Genomic DNA, 24,752 nt, shown 5'->3' with positions numbered 1-24,752 from the left:
TTTCATGCATGCATGCATTTTTTTACCTGGTTTGGATATTTATGCAGCATTGTCTGTGTTTGAATATAATGTTATATCATGATTTAGTGTTATGTGAAAGAGCCTAGAAGACTTCAACTTTTCTCAGGCTTGCACATTCCCTTCTCTCTCCTCCTCCTGCACAGCTGGGAGGAAAAGTTCAGAAGCATTCATTTCTGCTTTTAATTAACTGCGATTTGTTGTTACATCCTAACTGGTTTTTAACACTCACTGTGGTTTAACAAGCTAGCTCAACTACCCATGGTTTTAAATTGGCTTGTTCGGAAGCCAGCCATAGTTAATGTTGAATGACTATCCTCGGTTCAGATGAAATGATAAACTGTGATTAATTAAAACAGAAAGCAAAAGCTTCTGAACTTCTTATCCCAGCAGTACAGAAAGGGGAGGGAGGAGTGTGAGAGCCCAGAATGAGGCTAGGCTCATTTACGTAGTGCTAAACTGTGGTTTTGCATTGCGTTTGAACACAGCCATTGAGTCTCTATTTAGTAAATGTAGCATGAGAACTAACGCAGTAACAGCAATTCCTGCAATTTCTTCTTGCTATGTGCCCAATAATCCATTTTACTTCACGATCATACGGATCTACTGGATGGCTTATTTTAAAAAATCCCATTTAATATACAAATCTTATTTTATAAGCTAAATAAGTCAGAAGTTGATGTCTTGACTACAGAGTCAGTGAATCAGTATACCGAGAAGACTGCAGCTCAAGTTTAAACATGAATCGAGATAAGTGAAATGCGAAAATGAGCGCTGAAGAGCTGGAATGTGTGTGTAATTGCTACAGCTATAATATGTCAAAATGTGATGAAAAACTTTGATGCAAATTAGGGAGTAGGTCATGCAGAATGTAGAAAAGACTAAACAGGATCTTGCATGAAAAGGTCCTTCCTTTAACTGTGCTTTTCTCAATTTGTTTAGCAGTTGACATTTATCTCATATGGACACTTTGCTCCAATAAAGTATGTTTTATTCCTACTTCATTGTGCATTGCAGTGTAGTGTCGGGGTCCACAAATTTCACTTGTTCATGATAGTCAACCCAACATTTGTGCTCACCAGGATTCCATCTCTTCCCCAAGGGTGGTATTTTTATTGGGTTCTTGCACTGCTGTTCTGAAATTCATCAAGGTGTTGGGGACAATTCCACACCTCAGTTGCTTCAAACTCGGGAGGAGAGCTGGAGGTTGTCACAGTTGTGCTGCTATTCCAAGGTGCCACAAGAGCTTCAGAGGTACAAGGCAACCCACAAGAGGCTCAGTCACCTCCCACATCTTGAGGATGGGGAAGAAGCAGGGGAAATCATCTTCTGAAGTTAGAATGTGCTTCAAATGGGTTTGGAGGAGAATAGGAAAGTTACATGTATAAGTTTTCTCGACGTTGGTCCTAAGATCATAGCCAGGACTTGTACATAGCTGTGGGGATGTCATCAGCTCTCCAGATGTTGCTGAACTACAACTCCCATCATCTTTGCCCACTGACCATAATTGCCGGGGCTGATGGGAGTTGTAGTTCAGCAGCACCAGGAGGGCCAAAGGTTCCCCACACCTAGTTTATAACTTTAGTAATATTCCTGTGGGGCATAACAAGTTCCACTGAGCACAGTATCATGAAAGAAAGGGAAGGACCATAGGTCAGTGGTAGATCATCTCCTTTGCATGCAGAAGGTCTCAGTTTCAATCTATGGCATCTCCAGGTAGGACTGGAAGAAACCCTGGAGAACTGCTGTATACATGTTCTGACTCGGTATAAGAAATCTTCCTGTGTTTCTAAATGAGAATGTATGAGAGCAATGTAAGAGCGGTTGTCCAAGCTAACAAAGACCTGCGTCTCATTGGTGGTGGGTTATACAGAGCCTTCAGAATCCCTCCACCCAAAGCTAAGGGGGTGCTGGAACCCTGGCCCATTACACTGTGAGTAGCCATGGTTTCTTGAAAAAACATGGAGTAGAAGAGACGAGCATAGAACAAACAGAGCAAAGGGATGGATGACTATTCATGGTGGGATAGAAGGGAACGAGATAGTAAAACCTTCTAAACATTATGGAGGAAGAGGGTGGTTGTTTACAATTCAGACCTTGCAAAGGCTGTCCCATACAGGTGAGCAGTTCTGTCTGTAGGAGCTCCATTGGCTCTGAAGAGTTCATGGCACCATTACAATCACCAGGAAATGCTTTGCAATATTTTTGATTTTAGGGCATGTGGCCTAATAACATATGGTAGTTTCCCCCTGCTTTGGATTTTGAGAAGCCTCCTTGTAGGGTAGTTATTGTGTGAATCTGACCTAAAAGGAAAACTAAAAGCATGATAAAGGTATGTTTCTTATTATGCAACACTTAGGAAATGGGTTATGTTGAGCGAAGAAGAGATGATAAAGGAGGGTATTTTCGTTAACCAAAATATCTACATAGAAGCATGAAGAGATAAAACAAGGGTGCACTTTACCTTTTGAGGATAGGACAAGGAACAATGGCTTCTGAAAAAGAGTTCAGTTGGCAGGAAGGTCCATTAATCTTAACCTTTGCAAAACTTTCCTGTAGCCTGTGACACACCTGCATGCGCGTCACTGATTCCCCCCCTGCCCACTTAACAGCTGGCAACTGAACGAGCATAGTCCAGTGAAAAATACTGCCTCTGAGTTGAAATGAGAAAGATGGAAAGTTCTGCTATGATGCTATATCTGCATAATCATCAAGTGATAGCTGTGATATCAAGTAATGTCTTGCAGATGCACCATGACGAACTTGTGTGTCTAAATACACCCGAATCCTGCTTTAAAGTAATAGGTGCAGTTCAGTGTACTGGAGTGAGTTGTTAAGGAAGACAGTGATTGTCTCCAGTGGAGATTTTCAGTCCAAAGGTTTTAGAGGCCTTTTGTCAAGAATCCTATAAGTATAGAATGTCAGTATGGTGTCACAGGGCAGCAGAACTGCAACCATGTGTCCTTATGTTCATTCTTTTCCAAATTTATTTTTGGCGTTGGTGCAGGTGGCCCAGGCAAATACTTTCCACGACTGGATTGTGCCGTTTTGGAAGCAGAGTCGACTGCTGCTGGGGCTGGGCTCGCCACTCATGGGGCCAATGCCAACGTGAGTATCACCACTGCTGGGGCTTTGAGCCTTTTAAAACAGGGCTTGTTCCTCTCTAATAATGGCTTTCGTATAATCACAGACACTCATGTGATGCAGGGCTTATAATGTACATGGGGCTTTTGCTTTCACCTAGAGGGACACTGACAGGTTAAGAATCTTACCCATTTTAAACTCCAGATTTCCATATTAACAGTACTGTAAGTTATGGAAATTAAATGCAGCATTAAACCAAATGTATCTTCATTTCATTATTTTTTTTTACAGCATTACATCTGATTCAGGGTGTTTTTTTGTTTTTGAAAAAGTTTATCTACATAATTTTTGTTTGTAGATTAACATTTTCTGTTCCCAATTTTCCAAAAAAAGGCGGAACTTATTGCAATCATAAGCAGTTTTTAGCTGTATATTTTGTTCTTTAATAACATTTAGAGAAGGTTAAACAAAAACCTTTCAGAAACATCCTTACTGAAGTTAAAGGGAAAAGATTAAAATAAATCCTTCCCAGATTATGCTCCGGTATTTAACCTGACAGTGTCTTGCGGTGGTACATATATTAATAACATTTCTCACTTTCTCATTGCCCTGTCAACTTTATCAACTAAAATTTCTGAAAAAGAAGCATTCAGCTAGAAGCTATAGAAGCGATGGGAATACCAAAATGCTGGCTTTCAGTTGAATTGGAAAGCTGACCAAAGTAGCCAGATATAGATTGCCATGTTTCCTGTTGCCTAGTTGCATATTTTTCTATGTTTGCACCATATTAGACCCATGACTTATCTCACAATCACAGAATCAAAGAATAATTAGAGTTGGAAGCGACCATGGAGGTCAACTCCCTGCTCAAGCCAGAGATTACAGTTCAGGATGCCTACTTGACACCTAGCTACCCTTTGCTTGAATACCTCCAGAGAACAAGAGCCCACTGAGGCAGTCCGTTTCACTCAGGGCCAATGACATAACAAGGGAAGCTAAGAAGACATTTGTCTTGTATAGCAGGTGGAGAGGATGGTGATCTAGCAACCCCTCTCCACTTACTTGCCTTGTCACCCACCTGCTGGCCCTGCTTGTGCTCCCAGCCACCCCATTCAGTTCCCGAGCACAATTCAAAGTGTTGGTGCTGACCTTAAAAGCCCTAAACGGCCTCGGTCCAGTATACCTGAAAGAGCATCTCCACCCCCATCATTCTGCCCGGACACTGAGGTCCAGTGCTGAGGGCCTTCTGGCGGTTCCCTCGCTGCAAGAAGCCAAGTTACAGGGAACCAGGTAGAGGGCCTTCTTGGTAGTGGCACCTGCCCTGTGGAATGCCCTCCCACCAGATGTCAAAGAGAACAACTAACAGACTTTTAGAAGACATCTGAAGGCAGCCCTGTTTAGGGAAGCTTTTAATGTTTGATGTATTACAGTATTTTAATATTTTGTTGGAAGCCGCCCAGAGTGGCTGGGGAAACCCAGCCAGATGGGCGGGGTATAAATTATAAATTATTATTATTATATTATTATTATTATTATTATTTATCGCTCTCCACATTTTCTTCCTCCTTGCCTCATTCTGAGGGTTTCTCTGATTGAGGCATTCTGGGCCTGGCAGGTGCCACTGTTGTAGTTTGCTGTAGCTAGAAAAAGATGTTTACAATGAGTAACTTTAAACCTTTTTAAAGTTTGAGCAGCATTTACTCAGCTTGTTGCAGCAGTAGTGGTGGCAGCCTTGCTCTGAAGAAGGAGCTCCATGGCCCTTCCTCAGAGTGGGGTAGGGAGGAGGCAAATGGGAAGGCAGGAAAACTGCTGGTGCCGCCGCCACAATAATGTGGCGGCAACATGAATGGCAGTGGGTGGAGAATGGAGCATAGGAGGAGGAGGAGTGGAGAAGCAACAGCGATGGGAAAGAGGCAGGGGAGAGGGTGATGGCAGTGCAACCTTTTGCACCAGCCATGTTTCCACTATCTAAGAGCTCTTACTACCAGGAAGCTTCTCCTAGTGTTTATCCTAAATCTGCTTCTCTGCAATTTTCTATCAGCTGGTTCTACTCCTGCACAAAACGAAGCCTGTGGCAACAATAAAAATGCAAAATCTGGCACGCTGTAGACAATCAACCACAAAGCTTTCTTCACAATTGATAAAGTACATTTCTTCAAGCATCAATCTGTCTTCATTATTGTGATGGAATGCAGTTGGTTGCAGTGTGACATTTCTGCTTCTCTCCTGCCCCAAATTAAGGTCTTTATTGGTTCTGCTGATTGATGCTCCGCAGTTGACAAATCTAATTAGAATTTTACCTCTGTACTCTGAGCACAAACGGGTGCAATCCAACCAGAGTTGAACATTTCAGTCTCCCACTGTTTCTAATTGGAAAGAGTTGCACCTAAGCTTAATTCTCCCACCGAAATAAATCTAAATGAAAAATGCTTAACTTAGTTGGGCAATGAAAAATATTTATTTTTCTTCTTTTAAAAAAGAACCCTATTTATATAAATTTGCATCTCAAAATATTTCAAACCATTTAAATGCAAACCTAAAACTTCTCAATTTGCAAATATCTTAAAACAAAACAAAGTATCGAGGGAGGAAACTGAAGGAAAGAGCAATGCATTTACACAACATGATTTCCTCTTCCTTTGCTTAAGACCCTATGCACCTCCAAAATATTTTTGGGAAGGTCCCTTCTTTCATTCTCTGGAGCAGATTTTGAGGGTGCTGAGCATGGGTGTAGCCACACAGAGGCGGGGGAACAGCAGCCCACCGCTAGATCAAGTAAATCAATAGAAATACTTAACTAACTGACCAATCACATGGGTTCTGTCCTGCCTAACAAAAGTCCTGCCCCCCTGACAAAGTCTTGCCCCCCCCAAATCCTGGCTCCACCCATAGTGCTGAGGATCTGCTGCGGGGAGGAAGTTCCATTGTGCAAGTAGAAGTTTATTCTGCTTGTGTAATAACAGCTTTGGATACATTTCCTAGAAATGCCGCTGAAGTTTCACATAAAAATGTGAAAGCAATTCACATTTAGTGATGCAAGGCATGAAAATCATTACTTTACATCAATGTAATAAATGCTGGTCAAATGATTAGGAAGTTGTCAGGAATAGTAGGATCCAGCAATATCACTTTCATTTGGCATTATTTCTTCTTATCCACAATAAATAGGTTACCAGGCTATTATTTTCCGAGCCACATTAAATGACATATTTTTTGTTACCCATTTAGCTTCTTTAAAGACAGAAATAAACCAATCTCATCTCTTTTGAGGGGAGAAGGCATGTTTTTATTCAAACAATTCAAGAATACCATTTGTGGATCCAAGGACAGATAATAGCCAGTGGTTTTGTGTAATTATTTTTAAACATTATTTAAAGATGGTCACTGGGGCCATTCCCTTAAGGAAGAGCAAACAAAATTGCAATGATTAACAGAGAACTACTTGAGATTTCAACTGGGTTTTAAGGAAGATGCTATATAAGAAGAGTAGTAATTGTTCTGAGAATGATCCGCATCATCTTTGTAGCTGCTGTTATCACTCTTAATATACAGAACACTTTGCAGCTCCCATTTAATTTACTCTTGCAGTAACCCTGCGAAGGAAATCACCATTAACTACTGGGCAAGTCTGAAAAATGAATGACCTGCCAAGTTGAATTCAGCCCACTAAAACTATAAGGTGGCTTGCAATGTGCTTGACAACATATCTCCCCACCCCCCAATTTTTGTAGTCTCAGGTGGGCAGCAAAAACAGGTTTAGCAAGTCCCTAGTATGCTCCCATGCATGACTGCTGGGCTGTGCTCAGCTTAATGGGTCAAAAGTTGTGCAGGCCTGTAGGTGAAAGAGGAGTCACACTGCGTCATGGTGGGTGGAGGCAGCAGGAGGATAGAACCAGGATGGAGATTGTGCATCCCACACTGAGTGGGTGCTGCTTATTGCAGGTGCAATAGGTCCCTATCTGATGAGAGAGATTCACAGAGGGAGAGCCAATGTGTTCTGCCAACAGTTCACCTAACCTCCATCCTAGGAGTTTGCAAACTCGACAGGTTACGGCAGCAGCACCTGTTCCTTCTGCCCTTTGTCTCCAAGAACAAGGGAGACTTGGGGTAGAGGGCAGCAGACCACTGTGCTCTCTGAGCCTAAGGTAGCCGTGCTGATTATCCGTTTGGGGGCTTCTTTATGAAGTGTGTGTGTGTTTTTACCTAACATACAGGTGCTCAGGCAGTGCTGAAAGTTGAACATGCATGCTTATTACAATATAGTTTGTACAGAACACAAATGGGTTGTTCTTCCACGTGCATTCATTTATTGGGGAAAAAGAAAGAGGCCCCTAGTGCTCCTCTACATAACCCCAGCTATTGGTACATGGGTGGAGCCAAGGTCAGATTTGAAAGTTGAAGCAAGAGAAAATGCTTTGCTTGAGGTTACACAATGACTTCATGCTCAAATACATTTTCAGGAAAAAAATCCCTGGGACTTAGCAGGAGCTTGCTTCACAGAGATCGGTGGATAAAGATCTACACCAGGCATAGGCAAACTCAGCCGCCCAGATGTTTTGGGACTACAACTCCCATCATCCCTAGCTAACAGGACCAGTGTTCAGGGATGATGGGAACTGTAATCTCAAAACATCTGGAGGACCAAGTTTGCCTATGCCTGATCTACACAACATGTAAAGGTAAAGGTAAAGGGACCCCTGACCATTACGTCCAGTCGTGACCGACTCTGGGGTTGCGGCGCTCATCTCGCTTTATTGACCGAGGGAGCCGGCATACAGTTTCCGGGTCATGTGGCCAGCATGACTAAGCTGCTTCTGGCGAACCAGAGCAGCTCACGGAAACGCCATTTACCTTCCCGCTAGAGTGGTACCTATGTATCTACTTGCACTTTGACGTCCTTTCGAACTGCTAGGTTGGCAGGAGCAGGAACCGAGCAACGGGAGCTTACCCCGTCGCGGGGATTCGAACTGCCGACCTTCTGATCGGCAAGTCCTAGGCTCTGTGGTTTAACCCACAGCGCCACCCGTGTCCTATAAGCAACATGTAGATAAGCATTAATGTCTGCTGAACAAGTATCTGTTGAAGGCAAAGGAGCAAGAACCAGTAGAAAAAAAGTATCTACCTAATGCCTGAAATAAATACATCAAGATAGGATTCCTTCCTATTAGAAACTAAAAGTTCATCACTAAAGTGACAAATACCATTTGGTGTGTTGAAAAGGTCACCAGCAGGGCTGATCTGAAACAATGGAGGCGGGTGCTTTGTGAACATTTCTCCACCAGCAAATCCGTTCTTCCTTTCAGCTTCCTCTTTTTTTTAAAAAAAGAGGAGTTTCTGAAAAGGTGTGGAAGTGTTTGCACATTCAGATTCCAAACAATACAACACAGGAAACATTGCCTTCTCACTTTGAAATAGCTCCCTTTGCCCCCAGAGACACCATCAAGCAACTAAATTTGACTGGTTATGTTAAGCACTGTGTGCCTTCTGAATTAGCTTTGTCCCAAGTGGATTTGCTATACAATGGCATCAGTGTTCCCTGGAAGAAGTTTGAGAAGCACTATAGTATCTGCTAATGGAGTAGTTATGCGTGGGCTGTGGAAGAAGGTGTGGGATATTTCAGATCCCATAGAATCATTGAAAATATTTGTAGGCAAACATTAAGCACAGCTCTAGCCGTCAAGCTTTTTGACAAGACCAAAGCAGAAAGTACAAGCCAAGAGAAAACCAGGAACCTGAATGGACACAGGGACTGAGCTTCTTAACATGACACCAAGGCAGGCAGGCTACACATCCAAAACTCAGGCTTCATAAACAGAATAAAAAATAGATGTATTAGATGCAACCTTTGCCAGACTGCTGCCCTCCTGAAATATACTCGGAGTCGAGTGTGGATTTCATGCTCTTTATTCAGCTCATAGTGGTGAGGAATGACAGTTCCCCTGAAATGTCTGCTTTATATACATTATTTACACAATGGGCCCCACGTGATTGGCTAATTCCGGGATTCTCCTGTAGGCCAATCAGGTTGTGGATTCACTTCCACCTGGAGTTGGATTGGGTGGCTCCTGCAGACCAATCAGACTGTTGCATTCTGAATCCTATTGTTCTAGGACCAATCAGACTGCTGCATTTTGGATCCTATTCAACTCAGTACATAACACCTCCCAAGGTTTTGGACTACGGCTCCCATTAGTATGTGCTGGCTGATGGGTGATGTAGTTCAAAATATCTGCAGGGCACCAGCTTTGCAAAGGCTGCATTAGACAACCACATGGAAATCAAAATTTTAAAACACATTGGACACTTGGAACAGGGAAGCAATAGCAGAATAATAAACACAGGATTGGGCTGTTAAGACATAGTCCCGTCCCCCCCCCCCCTGCTTGCCAATAGTATTAAAGTCATTGTTATTTTCAGCTTTAGTCAGATAGAAAAGAGATTTTTCATGCTTGTGCTAAAGATGGAATTTCAGCATCAAGCGATGGGCTCCCATTTTAGCAGCTTTTTCTACAATTACATATAGGCAAACCATGATGAATGACAAGAGACAGGAGCAGGGCAAGTCTGATGCCAGTTTTAAGAGGAGGACTGTGAATAATCCAAGCAAACAGGCCAAAAAGTTAAAAGACTTACTGCCTGTATTTGGTTGGATAATTCATAGTATTATTAGTAAATGATAACATGAAACATTTATAGATGACTGGATAGAAGTGTTCCATTTCATGAGCAAGCTGGTTTTAGACAAGGCAGATCTGTTTTGGATCATTGATTTTCTTTTTCCTGACCTACTTAGTTGAGACCAACCGGTTACCACTTACATTGACTTGAAATGTGCCTGAGACAAAACCTCCTGAAAAAAATTATAGGATAAATTGGCAGGTTTCTTAAAAGCTTTATACCAATGATTCATTTAGGATCCTAAGTGGTACAGACTGCTCCAGGTGACATTTCTCAGGAAGTATGACAGGGTTGTATAGCAAAGTAGATTAGCAGTATTGCTTCACCGTTGAGTGCAGTCGGCATAAAACATAGCACATCCTCTAAAAGTTAATGTGCAACTTTGGCTCCAAAGGAGAAATACCTACTGTGCTATGGAATGGAAAGTTCTGCAGTTTCTTAAGTGGCAGCACTGGACTCATCACATAAACTAATATGTGATGAATCTAGTGATGAGCCCTTGCAGGCAGTACCTGGTTTCAACGTGTGTGCTCTATTTTTATAGAAATGGCACCTTATGTTTGGAATAAAGACACAGTTTTCAAAAGATAGATAGACAGAGAGGGGAGCGGGGCGGAGGAAGGGGGGCGGTGGGGGCGGTCCGCCCTGGGTGTCACCACTGAGGAGGTGGCAAAATGCCGGGCGGCACTCACCGTGGGGCCTGCAGCGCGCCCGAGCCACACTTCTCTCCTGGGAGTGACGCGGTGGCTTGGGCACCCGCAGGCTCTGTGCTGCCCCAAACAGTCTGCCTGCCGCCACCCCCTCAGCTGTAGGGTGGCTGAGTGGGAGGAGGCAGGCAGACTACTCAGAGGTCCTGTGGAGCATCCTGCCTGGCCCCGCCCCCAGGCGCAGGACATGTGCTCCACCCCAGGTGCCCAATTGGCTTGCTCCGCCACTGCACACACATATGTGTACACGTGTGTGCATGCAGTCATATATTAAAACTTTTATTTTTTAAGCTAAGTAGCTGCTGTTTTTTCTTGACATTGCTCATGAGCCGTGTGCTCTCTTAATGGGATCGGAGCAGGGCCCTATTGAGACTGGCATAGCTTGCTGTGTTTGCTGGATTTGCAGTTTAGGATTTTCGAAATCAGTGTCAGCAGAACAAAGGTGTTGAGAATCCTTGCAAGTTCTCAGGCTGGGGGTTAGATTAGGTCAGGCATAGGCAAACTCCGGCCTCCAGATGTTTGGGACTACAATCCCCATCATCCCTAGCTAACAGGACCAGTGGTCAGGGATGATGGGAATTTTAATCCCAAACATCTGGAGGGCCGGAGTTTGCCTATGCCTGGATTAGATAATGCTGCACCCACTAAAACCAGTTTCGTACAAGGCACTGTAGAAACATGTGTGCCATACACAATGATCCGGTTTGCACGCAACACTAAGCTGTGGTTTTGTAAGCCATTGTTTATTAACCAAAGCATGGCTAACACAAACCACCAGGGCTTGGTGTTACATGCAAACATGGCCACTGACTTCTTAACAAGAAAATAATAGCCTGGTTGGTCAGATCAAAGATCCATCTAGACTAGCGTACTTTCTCCCAATGGTTAACCAGCTGGAAGACATTGCAAATATCACAAACTGGGCCTAATGGTGATACGCAATCCCTGCTGTTTGTCTCCAGTATCAGGTACTTAGCGAGATACTGCTTTTTGATAGCTTAGATCCTACTCTGTTGAAAACTAAGTTTGCACCAGCTGTTCTTTACGTCATGTGTCCCAAAACATACTGTGAACAACTGGTGCAGTCAGCATCTCATCCTGGCTAATGTCCCTGGCTAGAGCTCCACTTCCACATTTGTCACAGAAAGGTCAGTACTAATTTCCCTTCAGGATCCATTGCAATGTATGATGCACTTAAGAACGTTGACATCCAAGTTTCAAGGTGTTCTGCTGCATTTATCTCAGAGTATCTCTACCAGTTTGCCATGCCTACTTGGACCAACATGGTCACCTGGACCAACATAGTTGTGTGTTTACTGGTCCCTTACTCTCTTTTCTGATCAAGTGAGGAGCAATAAAAGGAGAAATGAGAACAAAACTGCAATAGATGGAGACATATCCTTATCCCAGGAGTAGCAAATATCTTTGGTGGGCTACAATTCCCATAATGCCTAACCATTGGCTATGCTGGTTAGGGCTAATAGGAGTCGCACCACAACACTAGTTAGAGGGCATTACTTTGGCTACAGCTGTTTAGCATCTTCTTCTAGTTGATTAGCCTTGCAGCAAACCTGGAAGCCTGGTTTCAGTGTAGGTGTCAGCCAGAAGAGAATTCTAAACACCCAAACCAAATTACTGAACTTGGGGAAATTACGGTATATCTTGATTTGAAAATAAGAATCGACAGTGCATTTAAAAAGAAACTCAAATAAACTCATTTTGTGTAGCTCTAGAGAATCTTTGGATGCCAGTAACTGGAATGAAGTAAATGAAACTTCATTGCAACAAATCCATTTAGATTTTGGTCTTATCAACCCCTTATGTTAAGGTCCAGGTTCTATAGCATCTAGCTTCCCAGCAACTAGCTTCCCCCAGAAACAAGTGAAGACAAGGTCCTGGGTGTGGTAAATTCTGTTTTCCAGACTTCAGTTAATATTAAGAGAAGGGAATATCAAAAAGTCAATTGAGTGCTACACCAGCGAAATCTTTTGTTGAGGTGCCTGTTCTTTTATGAGGATTTATAATGCAGTTTATAGCTGTATTTAATTTCTGTACACGGCTGAAGACGAAGGCAACAGTTCTTTTTAAATCCTCTTACAAAAGGACCTAGAAATAATGGATGCTCTTACCTTTACTTACTTGTTTGTAAGGGTTTGGGTGTATGATGCAACAGTGATTTATAGCTCACTTCTGCTTTTGGATTCTGTTTTGGCTGCTTCAGTGAGATATATAGGAATCTATTTCTGCTCTTACTGCTCCAACAAAGCTGAGGCTTGCCTCAACAGCAAACTGTGTGCTAAGTTCCAGGATTGTTACGTTATTAAATTTTACTCCACAGATTAACTCAGCCACAGTGTACCGAAAAAAGGCAGACACAAATAATTATACATCTCCGTTTATGAGCATCTGGTTAATTATCCCAAACACAGGTTTTCTTTTCTGTAATAGAGAACTTCACTAAACTCAGTCATATGTAACTATGTGGATTAACTTGTCCTTTTTTGGTCATGTATCCCCCCCCCCCCCATCTTGGACAAATGTTGCAGGTGTACTAGATTTTTGCTATGCAATAATCACTTCTGTAAATTATAAGGCAATTGGGAACAGTGTTGAAGTACCTTCTCTTTTAACTATTGGAGTGAGCCGGTGGGTGGTGGTCCTTTCCAACTCTATAATTCTATGATTTGATAAGTAAGCTCCCTTGAACTCAGTGATGCTTCTGACTGTATATGCTAAACTTGCAAAACACACTGAGTTTTAACCCTTGGTCCTCCATCTGGGCAAGAAAGAGAAGTGTGGCTCATAGAAGGCCAAATGAAAGCAAATTCTTATCTATAGATGCTCAGATAAGACTTTCCCCTCTGCTGTTTACTTTGAGGACAGGTGATCTAAAACCAGGGCATGATCCACCAGACCACCTCCTGTGTAAGGAAGATGGGAGATTTACACAAGAACATTCTAGTGGCATGGGCCTGCACTGAGGAACTAAGCTGGTGTGGTAATGACATATTTGACCTCAGTAAGAACTTTCAGCATGTTTACTATAGAGAAGAAAAATCTTTGAGAAGTGTCCAGAAATGCAGGTCTGCAAATGGTCAGCCTTTTCCCACTCCATTGAAATGCAAAGCTCCCACTCATATTTTTGAGGGAATAGAATTTGGCCTTGCTCCTATACAGATGAAGAGTGGTATGTGCCTCAAGGTTTTTCCTGTAGCCATGCCAACTCTTTGCCACTTCTATATACTGCAAAGAAGAGTTTTGGTTGTTGCCCAGAAAATAGGAATTTCCCTTCCATCCCAATATGCACATAAATAAGACCAGGCTTGTGTTCAAAGCCAGCCCATATGGAACACCCTGCAGTAGTTTAAGTTGGAATCCACTAGAATGTGGGTCACAGCGGCCAGGATATCCCTGTCTAGGCTGTAGCTAGCAGGTGTAGCTGGAAATAGACACCCCATGCCGCCAAAGTCATTTGGGCTTCTAGGGGCAAGATGGAATCCAGGAAATGGTTGGTCCTTGATAATGGGATCATTTCAATATCTACCCCTCCAGCCAAAACATTAACCCACTGCCCAGTCATGAAAACCAGGCTGAGGATATGTCTGCCTCATGAGTTGGGTCAGTGATGTACTGAGACAGCCCCATGGTTGTTATGGCAGCCATTACGTCTTGAGCTGGGGCAGACAAGGTAGCCTCTACATGGATGCTAATCTCTTCCAAGACAAGCATCTGGTGGGTTTCTGGCATCACACTCAAGACCACCTCTGCCAGCTTGGACAGAGAGACTGCTGGGGGGCAAGGTGGTTAGTAGCAAAATCTCCACTCTGTCTCTCTGACCCAACATGGATGCATGCCACTGGGTGCGGTCAGTGGACTAGGGTGATTAGGCTATTCGCCTAAATGTTCCCCTAGTGCCTCCTTCCTAAAGTCCGGGAATGTTCTGATTGGTTTAGGGACAGAGGCACAACACTCACGTCAGGATGTCAAGATATCACATGCATGACATCGCCCGCCCCCAGTTGCCTTCACAAGCTGGCGCCTTTGACCTGAACTATTCCCCTACAAAAAAATTCACCGCATGCGATGGATGCATACCCTCAAGTCCATCTCCTGTGCAGACCTGGCTCTTGGCAAGGGAGACAGTGCATGACTGTGTATGACTGTGATCTGCTTCTGGCTCTCCAGTCAGGGCTAAAAGTAAAGGTAAAGGGACCCCTGACCATTAGGTCCAGTCGTGACCGACTCTGGGGTTGCGGTGCTCATCTCGCTTTATTGGCCGAGGGAGCCGGCGTACAGCTTCTGGGTCATGTGGCCAGCATGACTAAGCCGCTTCTGGTGAACCAGAGCAACGCACTGAAACACCATTTACCTTCCCGCCGGAGCAGTACCTATTTATTTACTTGCACTTTGACATGCTTTCGAACTCCTAGGTTGGCAGGAGCAGGGACCAAGCAACGGGAGCTTACCCCGTCGTGGGGATTCGAACTGCCGACCACCTGGTCGGCAAGTCCTAGGCTCTATGGTTTAACCCACAGTGCTACCCGCGTCCCTCTAGTCAGGGCTAGTGTTGCACAAAGCATTGGTGCTGCACTGAAATGGGGCAAAGGCAGGTTCCGCTCAACATAAATTTGAGAAGAGTTGTTAGTGTTGTCAGATGGAGGCAAGCATGACTTGGTTGAAAGACATGGGTTTCTAGGACATTAATAATAAATAATAATAATAAATTTTATTTATATCCCGCCCTCCCCAGCCGAAGCTGGGCTCAGGGCGGCTAACAACGATAAAACAATACAAAAGTACAACACAAACAACACTCTAAAATCATTCATTATAAATTAATTAAATTCAAGCCACTGGCCACCATTGGGCCAGAGCTCCGCAAAGATTGCCGAGGGAGGCAGTCAGGCTGTGCCCTGGCCAAAGGCCTGGCGGAACAGCTCTGTCTTGCAGGCCCTGCGGAAAGATGTCAAGTCCCGCAGGGCCCTAGTCTCTTGTGACAGAGTGTTCCACCAGGTCGGAGCCACAGCCGAAAAAGCCCTGGCTCTAGTTGAGGCCAGCCTAACTTCTCTGTGGCCTGGGACCTTCAAGATGTTTTTATTTGAAGACCGTAAGTTTCTCTGTGGGGCATACCAGGAGAGGCGGTCCCGTAGGTACGAGGGTCCTAGGCCGTATAGGGCTTTAAAGGTTAAAACCAGCACCTTAAACCTGATCCTGTACTCCACCGGGAGCCAGTGCAGTTGATATAGCACCGGATGAATGTGATCTCGCAGCGAAGACCCCGTAAGGAGTCTCGCTGCAGCATTCTGCACCCGCTGGAGTTTCTGGGTCAGTCTTAAGGGCAGCCCCACGTAGAGCGAGTTACAATAATCCAGTCTGGAGGTGACCGTCGCGTGGATCACAGTGGCTAGGTCAGGGCGAGAGAGGTAAGGAGCCAACTGCTTAGCTTGGCGGAGATGGAAAAATGCCGCCTTTGTTATAGCTGCAATCTGCGCCTCCATGGAAAGGGAGGTGTCGAAGATTACACCCAAACTCTTAACGGACGGTGCTGGCACTAACTGCGCCCCCGCAAGAGATGGGAGTTGCCCCCCCAATCCCATATCGTCCCGTCCCAGCCACAGGACCTCTGTCTTCGAAGGATTTAGCTTCAACCGGCTCCCACGTAACCATCCAGCCACAGCTTCCAGACATCTGGTCAGTGTGTCTGGGGCCGAGTCAGGATGGCCATCCATCAACAGATAGAGTTGGGTGTCATCGGCATACTGATGGCAACCCAGCCCAAAACTCCGGACAAGCTGGGCGAGGGGGCGCATAAAGATGTTGAAAAGCATTGGGGAGAGTATCGCACCCTGAGGTACTCCACACACCAAGGAGTGGCGCGATGACAATTCCCCCCCAAGCGCCACCCTCTGTCCCCGACCAGAGAGAAACGAGCACAGCCATTGAAGGACTGTGCCCTGGATCCCCACGTCGGCAAGGCGGTGGTCCAGAAGTTCATGATCGACCATGTCAAAAGCTGCTGACAGATCTAGAAGAATCAGCAGCCCCGACCCGCCTCGATCCAGCTGTCTACGAAGATCATCTGTTAGGGCAACCAGAGCTGTCTCGGTCCCATGACCAGCGCGGAAGCCAGACTGGAATGGATCCAGAGCCGATGTTTCATCCAGAAACCCACCAAGCTGTTCAGCAACCGCTCTCTCAATCACCTTACCCAGGAACGGAAGATTCGAAACCGGGCGGTAATTGGATAGATCTAAAGGATCTAATGATGTTTTCTTTAAGAGCGGGCGCACCACTGCCTCCTTCAGTTCCCCTGGGAATGTCCCCGTGCCAAGGGACAAATTGATGATATCCCCCAGGAGGGCCCGCACCTCGTCTGGACACGCTCTAATCAGCCAAGACGGGCACGGGTCAAGAGGACAGGTGGTGGGCTTTCCAGCTCGGAGGAGTCTGTCCACATCGGCTGGGGATATCCAGTCAAAGTGGTCCAATACTGGACCCGAGGACAGTCGAGGGGCCTCCAGTTCCTTTATTGTATCCAAATTGGCAGGGAGGTCATGGCGGAGCAACAAGACCTTCTCCGCAAAAAAGCTCGCAAATGCCTCACAGCCGTGTGTCAAATTGTTATTTAAATTTGGCTGTCCTTCAAGGGACGTTAAAGACCTGATTATACTAAATAATTGCGCCGGGCGAGAGCTAGCGGATGCAATGGAGGCCGAGAAGTAAGACTTCTTAGCAGCCTTCACCGCCATCTCGTAGGTTTTCATAAAAGCCCTATAAGATGTTCTTGAGGCTCCGTCACGGGCACCCCGCCATACTCGCTCTAGCCGTCTGAGGTCCCGCTTCATTTTCCGGAGCTCCTCGGTAAACCAGGGAGCCCGGTTTCTGCGGGGTCGCAGAGGGCGCTTCGGTGCGATCTCATCGATGGCTGCCAGGAGCTGGATATTCCAGCCCTCAACAAGCTCAGTCAATGAGTCGCCAGGGGGAGCAAGGTCCCGCAAGGCTTGGATATCGGAGAGAATTGGGGAACCTGTGGTCCTCCAGATGTTGCCGGACTTCAGCCACATCACCCCTGACCATTAGCCATTCTGGGAGTCTAACATCTGGAAGACTACACCTCTAGTGTATATTCAGAATCCACTTGTCCTTTAATTTGGTCCCAGTTCCCCAGCCCTGTGCAGGAAGGCAAAACTGTGTCCATCTCCCTTTGTCCACATGATGAAGGCTATAAAGTAATGTTGCTTTGCATCAGCTGAGAAGCTGCCCCTTAATTAGAAATCAGCAATGCCTGGAATACGTTAAGTGACTAGATGACACAAATGGTGTATTTATGTGATACTATTGCATATTGGCTACGATTACATTAAGGTCTTAGCATGCCAGGCAGTTAAGGAGCTGGGTGAACGAAAGGCTACTTGCAAAGATAGCTGAATATAAGGCATATGGGTTGCATCATTTCTGAGTGTCTTTCTCCCTCCCCCCTGAATGGGAGTGACAGTTCTGCTCAATCTACTACACATATTTTTATTTTGTTTATTTGTTTAACAGAATTTGTGTACCACTCAACAGCAAATAAAGTGATTCCTAAATTTTTGCACCTGGACCACTTGAAAATTGCTGAAGGTCTTGGTGGACCAGTTAATGAATTTTTTTGCCTGTTGCAGCAAATTGTAAAGTGATATGGTAGCTGCTATATGATTTTAAATTGTGTTGTTTTTTTTTTACTTATTTTATTTCTTAGCTTTTGGATTGTATTCAACAAATATTTCTCAGAGTAGACCTATTGAAGTTAATGGCCATCACTAACTTAGGGTCTTGTCAGCTTGCACAGAATTCCGCCAGGCCTGCTGAGCTGTACAATAGCACTATGAGAAATGAGAGAGCATGCTAAATATATGGACCAATATATGGACATTCAAGCTGTCTTTCAGAGAAACTTGCCTATCATTATTGATCTTCTCATTTAGAAACCTCTGAGAAGCTTACATGGAGCATCAGGGTTCTTTGTAACATAGTTTTAAAATGCCAATAGATGCCTTTGTTGTTATTTTGGTAAGATGAACCTATTCTGGGCTGACCTGCATGCCTGATTGTTGCTTGTTGTTTGCACAGCAGCTTTAACAAATCAAGCTATGTTGCACATGTGGCCTTTAAAGTTGCTCCATCTTCAGAGCAATAGTGGACTTGTTTCTAAAAATGTAAGCATGGCAAGCAGAACAGTTCACAGATTTTTAAAGAATGTAATCTCAAGTTTTTGAACTTGACTGGCTTTGTTCTGGTCATTTCAGGATCACAAGATGCCCTTACACTGAGAACACAGGTCTATGTCATGCTTTTAGAGTATGGTCAGGGGAAATAATTGTCACCCCTTAATGATAGACTGCAAGTATCTCTGGAAGAATCTTGCTTATGCCTAGCTCAGTGTTTCTCAAACCTCGAGTATTATCTCCTAAGGAGAGTCCATTGTTAACACCCCCAAGGAGAGCCCAACAGTGTTGAGCCCAACACACATACAAGTGCACGCAGAAACACACACAGCGCAATGCATAGCATAAATACCTAATTTACTGGGATGAGCTGACAGTCATAGGATAGGAAGCTGATGAAGAGTGGTACAGTGGTGAAGCTTGGGTTCACATCCCTGATCAGACCTTGGGCCAGTCACTATCTGAGCCTAGCCTACCTCGCAGGGTTGTCATTATTAGAAAAAGTGGAGTGCCCCACACCCATTTATGAGGGCCCCATTGCTTCAGCTCTGAGGAAAAACTCTAGTACTTCTTCTCTGCCTGCCCACTACATCACTGAACTTGGGGAGGACCTAACACAACCCTGAGGCTATGCGTTGCAGGGAAAGCTCAGCAGCACTGAGCAAGCTGTATTTCAGGGACACTTTTCTACTACAAGTGACACTGAGCAACATCTGAAAAAGCTCCTGACGGACCAGAATGTAGCTTTTAACACCAACTGAGCTAACGGTTAAAGAATAAGACAAAGGGCTGCATCCAATAGCATCTGTCTGCTAGCAAACAGGCTCTTGCACTAGTGGATGGGTGAGCTTTAATGTTGCACAACAGAAAAGTCCAGTGCAACAGTTGCACTAGTGGAAACTTGTTGCGCAACAGGTTGCACAGTCTGTTGTGCAACAAAGTCCTCTGCAATCTTCTTATGCATTCTCTTGTGTAGCAACATTTTGCAGGTGCCAAACATTTCACCAGCAGGGCATGTGTACTGCTAAGTGACTAAACATGACACTGGATACGACCCAAAGTTGTTGTTTTTAAAGTCATCACCAGTAAAATATCCTTGATAATGAAAATATAGTGTAATAACTGGCTGCATTGCTTAGCCTTCTTCAACAAAACGCTCAATCATAGAATTGTAGAGTTGAAAGGACCCACTGACAATAATCTTTTGCCAGGTGTGGGGCTCAAACCCACCTCCCTAAGATTAAGAGCGTGACTCTTTAATCTGTGCAGGATATTCTACTTGCAGTAGAATGCATGTAAGAAAGTTCAGAGCTTGCAAAAGCGATTATGGAGGGTGCTGGAGATGCTGCTATATAACCAAGAGCTCTGCATGCTTCTGCCTTCTTGCTACAGCTGCAAAGAAACAACACTCTAGAAACTGCTGTTCCTCCTTTATGCTTTGGGGATAAAAATACATGCTAGATTCTGCCATCTCAAATTATTTATATTCCTTTTCATGCATGTTTATGCTTAATTGTTGGGATCGTTTTTGAATGTTGCCCATAGGAAATTCCTTCATGAGTTACAGATATTGGGGTGGGTGGGGGGTGGGGAAGCCACTAGTTGTTGTTTTTTTTTTGGGGGGGGGGTTGTGTGCTTGAACATAAATGCAATTCTGTATAACTAAATATGCCCTAATCTGAACTGAATTAAATGATGGTCTTGAAGATGACCTGGAATAGACCTTTCTCACTAAAAGAGCTGTTTAATTTGGGACTCTTATTTTAACTCTTTATACTTCAATTCGTGAATCTTTAACTATGCTGTACCTATAGTACAGAACTGCATTGTTACGTTTATGTCAAAAATGAGGTTCTGCTATTCTGTTCCGCTCCCCCCCCCATCCCCAGCGTGTTGCTTTAAAACAGCAAAATGTATTTTAAGCAAAACACTGCGGAAAAATGAATTGTGTATTAAGGAAACAGTATCCTTCCCCATGTGCACACAGACCCATTTTCCCCATACATGTAATTGGCACCATTTGCTTTCTGACAAAACTCAGGACAAAAGGTATATATGTGAAATTTGGCTGTATTGTTTTGTACTGTGCTACATTTAGGAGGTCTTGGGACGCGGGTGGCGCTGTGGGTTAAACCACAGAGCCTAGGACTTGCCAATCAGAAGGTCGGTGGTTCGAATCCCCACGACGGGGTGAGCTCTTGTTGCTTGGTCCCTGCTCCTGCCAACCTAGCAGTTCGAAAGCACATCAAAGTGCAAGTACATAAATAGGTACTGCTCTGGCGGGAAGGTAAACGGCGTTTCCGTGCGCTGCTCTGGTTCGCCAGAAGCGGCTTAGTCATGCTGGCCACATGACCCGGAAGCTGTACGCCGGCTCCCTTGGCCAATAAAGCGAGATGAGCGCCGCAACCCCAGAGTCGACCACGACTGGACCTAATGGTCAGGGGTCCCTTTACCTTTAAAGAGACTTACCTTTTCCTCTCATATCTATCCAATCCTGCTGTTTCAGCACCATCACAGAGAGACATGTGCCCAGGAGCAAAAGTGGCCTTCAGTAGCAGATATTTTAGGGGGCAAAAAGTCATGCTGGCGTACCTCTTTTTAAACTTCCCCTCCAAACCACTTGATGCTGTTTTGTTGGCAAACTGTTCCATCAGTGTTGGACAGACGGTTGACACAATATGGTGTACATATAGGGGATGCATGTTGCATGCAGAGCAGGATAATCCCTGCTGGCCACACTCCTTGAAAAGGTAAAAGGGAGCAATTGGGCCTGAGCTTCATCAGGGTCTGGCTTTGAGTCAGAACTTCCTCTTTAAATCAGAATTTAAACTCACACAAGTGATACTGAAGTTGAACTCTTAGGCTCCAGATGTGTTGCAATCCCATCTTGTTAATGCAATAAAACAAAATCTGGACTTGATATTTTGCATGTTTTTAAATAATCCAGTACTATAATCAGCTGTTGAGGCATGGCAGAGTATTTGAAGCCAAACATATTTCATCTAATTTCCATTTGATTCTACAGTACGGCGATCTGCCTTTCACGTGATCTGTCATTAGGGAAGTCGAAAGGGTTTGTGGACCGAAAGCTTTATTTAGGTTTAATGAAAACCAGAATGAAAAGATGGCTGGTTCCTTTATTGGTCCCCAACTGTTAAAAATCTATTCAAGTTGCAAGTGATGTCAGTTTAACCAGAGTTAGCACCCTGAAGACAATTAGGGGGAAATCTGTTATTATAGTTGGATATGAAGGGATACTGTCTCTTTAAAGGCAAAAAAAACCCACAACCCAACACTGTTCTGTAAGATGCATTACATTTAGACTGCGGAATGGTTCATACCTTTGCTTCTGGAAGTGGGGGGAAACACTGTCCTATTCACTGTTTACTTGGAATTCTTTGATGGGTGAAATAAGAATAGCACAACATCATTCCTTTTTGTAACTTTCATAGAGAGTGCATTGCAACATCTGTTTGCAGACATCTCATAACAAGATAGTGACATAAGACATTTCTATTTTTAAACGTGTCCCAGTTTATTTTTTTTATTTCAGAAGGAAAGCTCTGAATGTTGAATGTGTGTAAGTCACCGGGAATGTAGCAAGTTGATAAAATCCAAGCCAAGTCCATCCTCCTTGCAGGGAAACACAAAAAGCTGGAATTGCTTTTTATGGACATTTGTTTTGCAGCTTTCTACATCTTAAGGCAGAGAATAGCCAGGATAAGGTGCCAGCCCAAAGGTTAGCTGAACATATTTCTCAAAATAATTTTGGCAAGATGGTGTTTTGGAGGCATGATCTCTAAAGTCATGCATGGAGCGCAAGAATGATATAACAACCCAACAAGAAATATGCATGTAATTACTTTGCTTATTGTTTTAGGGTGATAGCAGCACTTCACGAATGTATTTAATGACTAATGTAGACATGATATATATATATATATATATATATATATATATATATATATATATGATTTGATATTTAAATGATTAGCTTTTAAGATCCAAATACTTTGCTTTATCCCTTTATGGATGCTATTAATATGTTTTGTAATATATTTACAATTTATTAAAGAGGTCTTACCTCGTTGTGAAATCGGTGTGAGTAGCACACACCCATACACACTTACCTGGGAGAGAGACCCATTAAGTATAGCAAGACTTATTTCTTCTGAGTAAATAAGCATAGAGCTGCTCTGCACGAGTACTCAGGAGCAAGCCCCACTGGATTCAATTGGACTTTCTTCTGAATACTTTTTGAAAGAAAGTTCAGTTTAATTTAGCAGAGCTTCCCAGTAAACAAGCAGAGGAAGGGGGCACATGATTGGCATGGTATACATTTTAAAACAATTGTTTGATTCCTTCTACTTTTTACGAAAACTGGGAACCCCAACTCCACTTGCCATGTTGAGTTTTCAGACACACTCTGGTGAGCATACGTATTTTATCAATCAGCTCACAGAACAAGAGGCTGCCTTCTGGTTTCTGGTGTCTCTTTTGCCTAGTCAGCTAGGCTTAGGGATGCGATTGTGCCTTTTGAGCAAGGTTGACGAATGTGAGATTTCCTCACACCTGTCAGTTTTAATGCAAGGCACAACAAGGGCTCCTGGACTGATGCCATTTGACCAAATATTGGCGGAGAATGAGGATAAAATCTGCCCCAGAGCCTCCCAGCTCTTGTGGGGGGGAAATGGTGAACTCATCCAACATGGTGGCTTAATTTTTTGAAGCCAATTTCAGCCTCTGTTGCAACATAAGATTTGGGAAATACTGCTTCAGACTTCGGTGTATGAGTAATTTGCACTGAACTTTCCTGGAGGTGTTCCAACATTATGTACCATAAAAAGGAATGTTTGTCATATATTATCTTGATGCGCAATATTGATTTACTGCTACATAAAATGTAAGTAGCTTAGCTGGTTAGGTACCTGGGACTTGATTTTTAGTTTTTGGTAAAGCAACTGTATGTGCAGTATGAAAGCCATTTTCAAAAACAGTAGCAGCATGTTGTTTGCACTAGTTTTCTCATACACAATCCTAATAATAATGCCATAATATGGTGGGTGATTGGAATTCCAATACCTGTTTTATTTAAGATAGCCACAAGTTTAGTTCTCCAGTGCTTCTCCCCATTGCATATGGAAGCATATGTCCAACATTTGGCCCTGTCATTCCAATATGAGAGAGAGAGAGAGCTGCTTAAAGATTAAAGGCCAGCTGCCCGCAATAAAGTTTTGGGAAAGCACATTAAAAGGTTGCAAATGTGCACATCAAACCATTACAATGGCTTTATAGTAAAATACGTTTCATGAATGAAGCATGTGTTTTATAAACTTACATATTATTTTTTATTTGGATTAAGAAAACTTAAACTAATAGCACAACTAGGATAGTTATGTCTCCCTTAATCAGAAAGGGCAGTTTAATCATTGACTTAGGTTGCTTCCCCACCAATCCTGTATTCTAGAAATGTGATATTTTATGCACTAACTTTTCATAGAAAATTCAGGAAATGTCACTGCCAACCTATCAAGTTCCATGTTTTCAGTGTCATCCATACTAGATACATGGAGATGCTTTTGACAAGAAAATACATTTGCAGTGCCTGTCTAGAGAAGCTTTTAAGGGCTATTCTTCATTTAATTGAAAGCTTCTTCCTTGCCTACAAATAATGAACCAACACTGGATCATGAGGCTATGTATGTATGGTGGAAGAGGGACCCAACATGTGTCCAGATACATCTGGTTAAGTTTTAATAGCAGGAAAAGTTCAAGCATGACATTCCGAAATATGCATAAAACATACACAATGCATGCATCTGTAGGATATATTTTAAAAATTCCTTTTAATAACTATCACCTTATTATGGTATGAATGTATGGACTCTTAGGCTGTAACTCTATACACACTACACTTAGCGTGCAAGCCTATACATATCTGATAATGATAATAATTTTATTATTCATACCCCGCCCATCTGGCTGCATTGCCCCAGCCACATCTGGGCATAAATCCCAATGCACTCAATGCAGCTTAGTTGTAGACATGCATAGGCCTATT

At 43.6% G+C, this 24,752-nt stretch overlaps 1 protein-coding gene across 7 annotated transcripts in view; it reads left to right on the top strand.

Moving 5' to 3' along the window:
* The window catches only part of NPNT (nephronectin), a 62,833-nt gene that overhangs the window by 3,302 nt on the left and 34,779 nt on the right, over positions 1–24,752 (top strand). For 4 of the 7 annotated variants that reach the window (XM_053403904.1, XM_053403899.1, XM_053403901.1 and 1 more), the window contains exons 2-3: positions 3,026–3,126; positions 22,380–22,430. The exons of 1 other annotated variant lie outside the window; for it this stretch is intronic. In XM_053403904.1, coding sequence (XP_053259879.1) covers positions 3,026–3,126; positions 22,380–22,430 — 152 coding nt within the window. The remainder of the gene's footprint in view (positions 1–3,025; positions 3,127–22,379; positions 22,431–24,752) is intronic. 2 more of the 7 variants (XM_053403900.1, XM_053403903.1) reach the window with 1 other exon arrangement.

This window comes from Podarcis raffonei, chromosome 9 (assembly GCF_027172205.1).
Source record: "Podarcis raffonei isolate rPodRaf1 chromosome 9, rPodRaf1.pri, whole genome shotgun sequence".
Taxonomy (NCBI): domain Eukaryota; kingdom Metazoa; phylum Chordata; class Lepidosauria; order Squamata; family Lacertidae; genus Podarcis; species Podarcis raffonei.
Note: the sequence above shows the minus strand (reverse complement) of the source record. Positions and strands in the feature narration are given on the sequence as shown.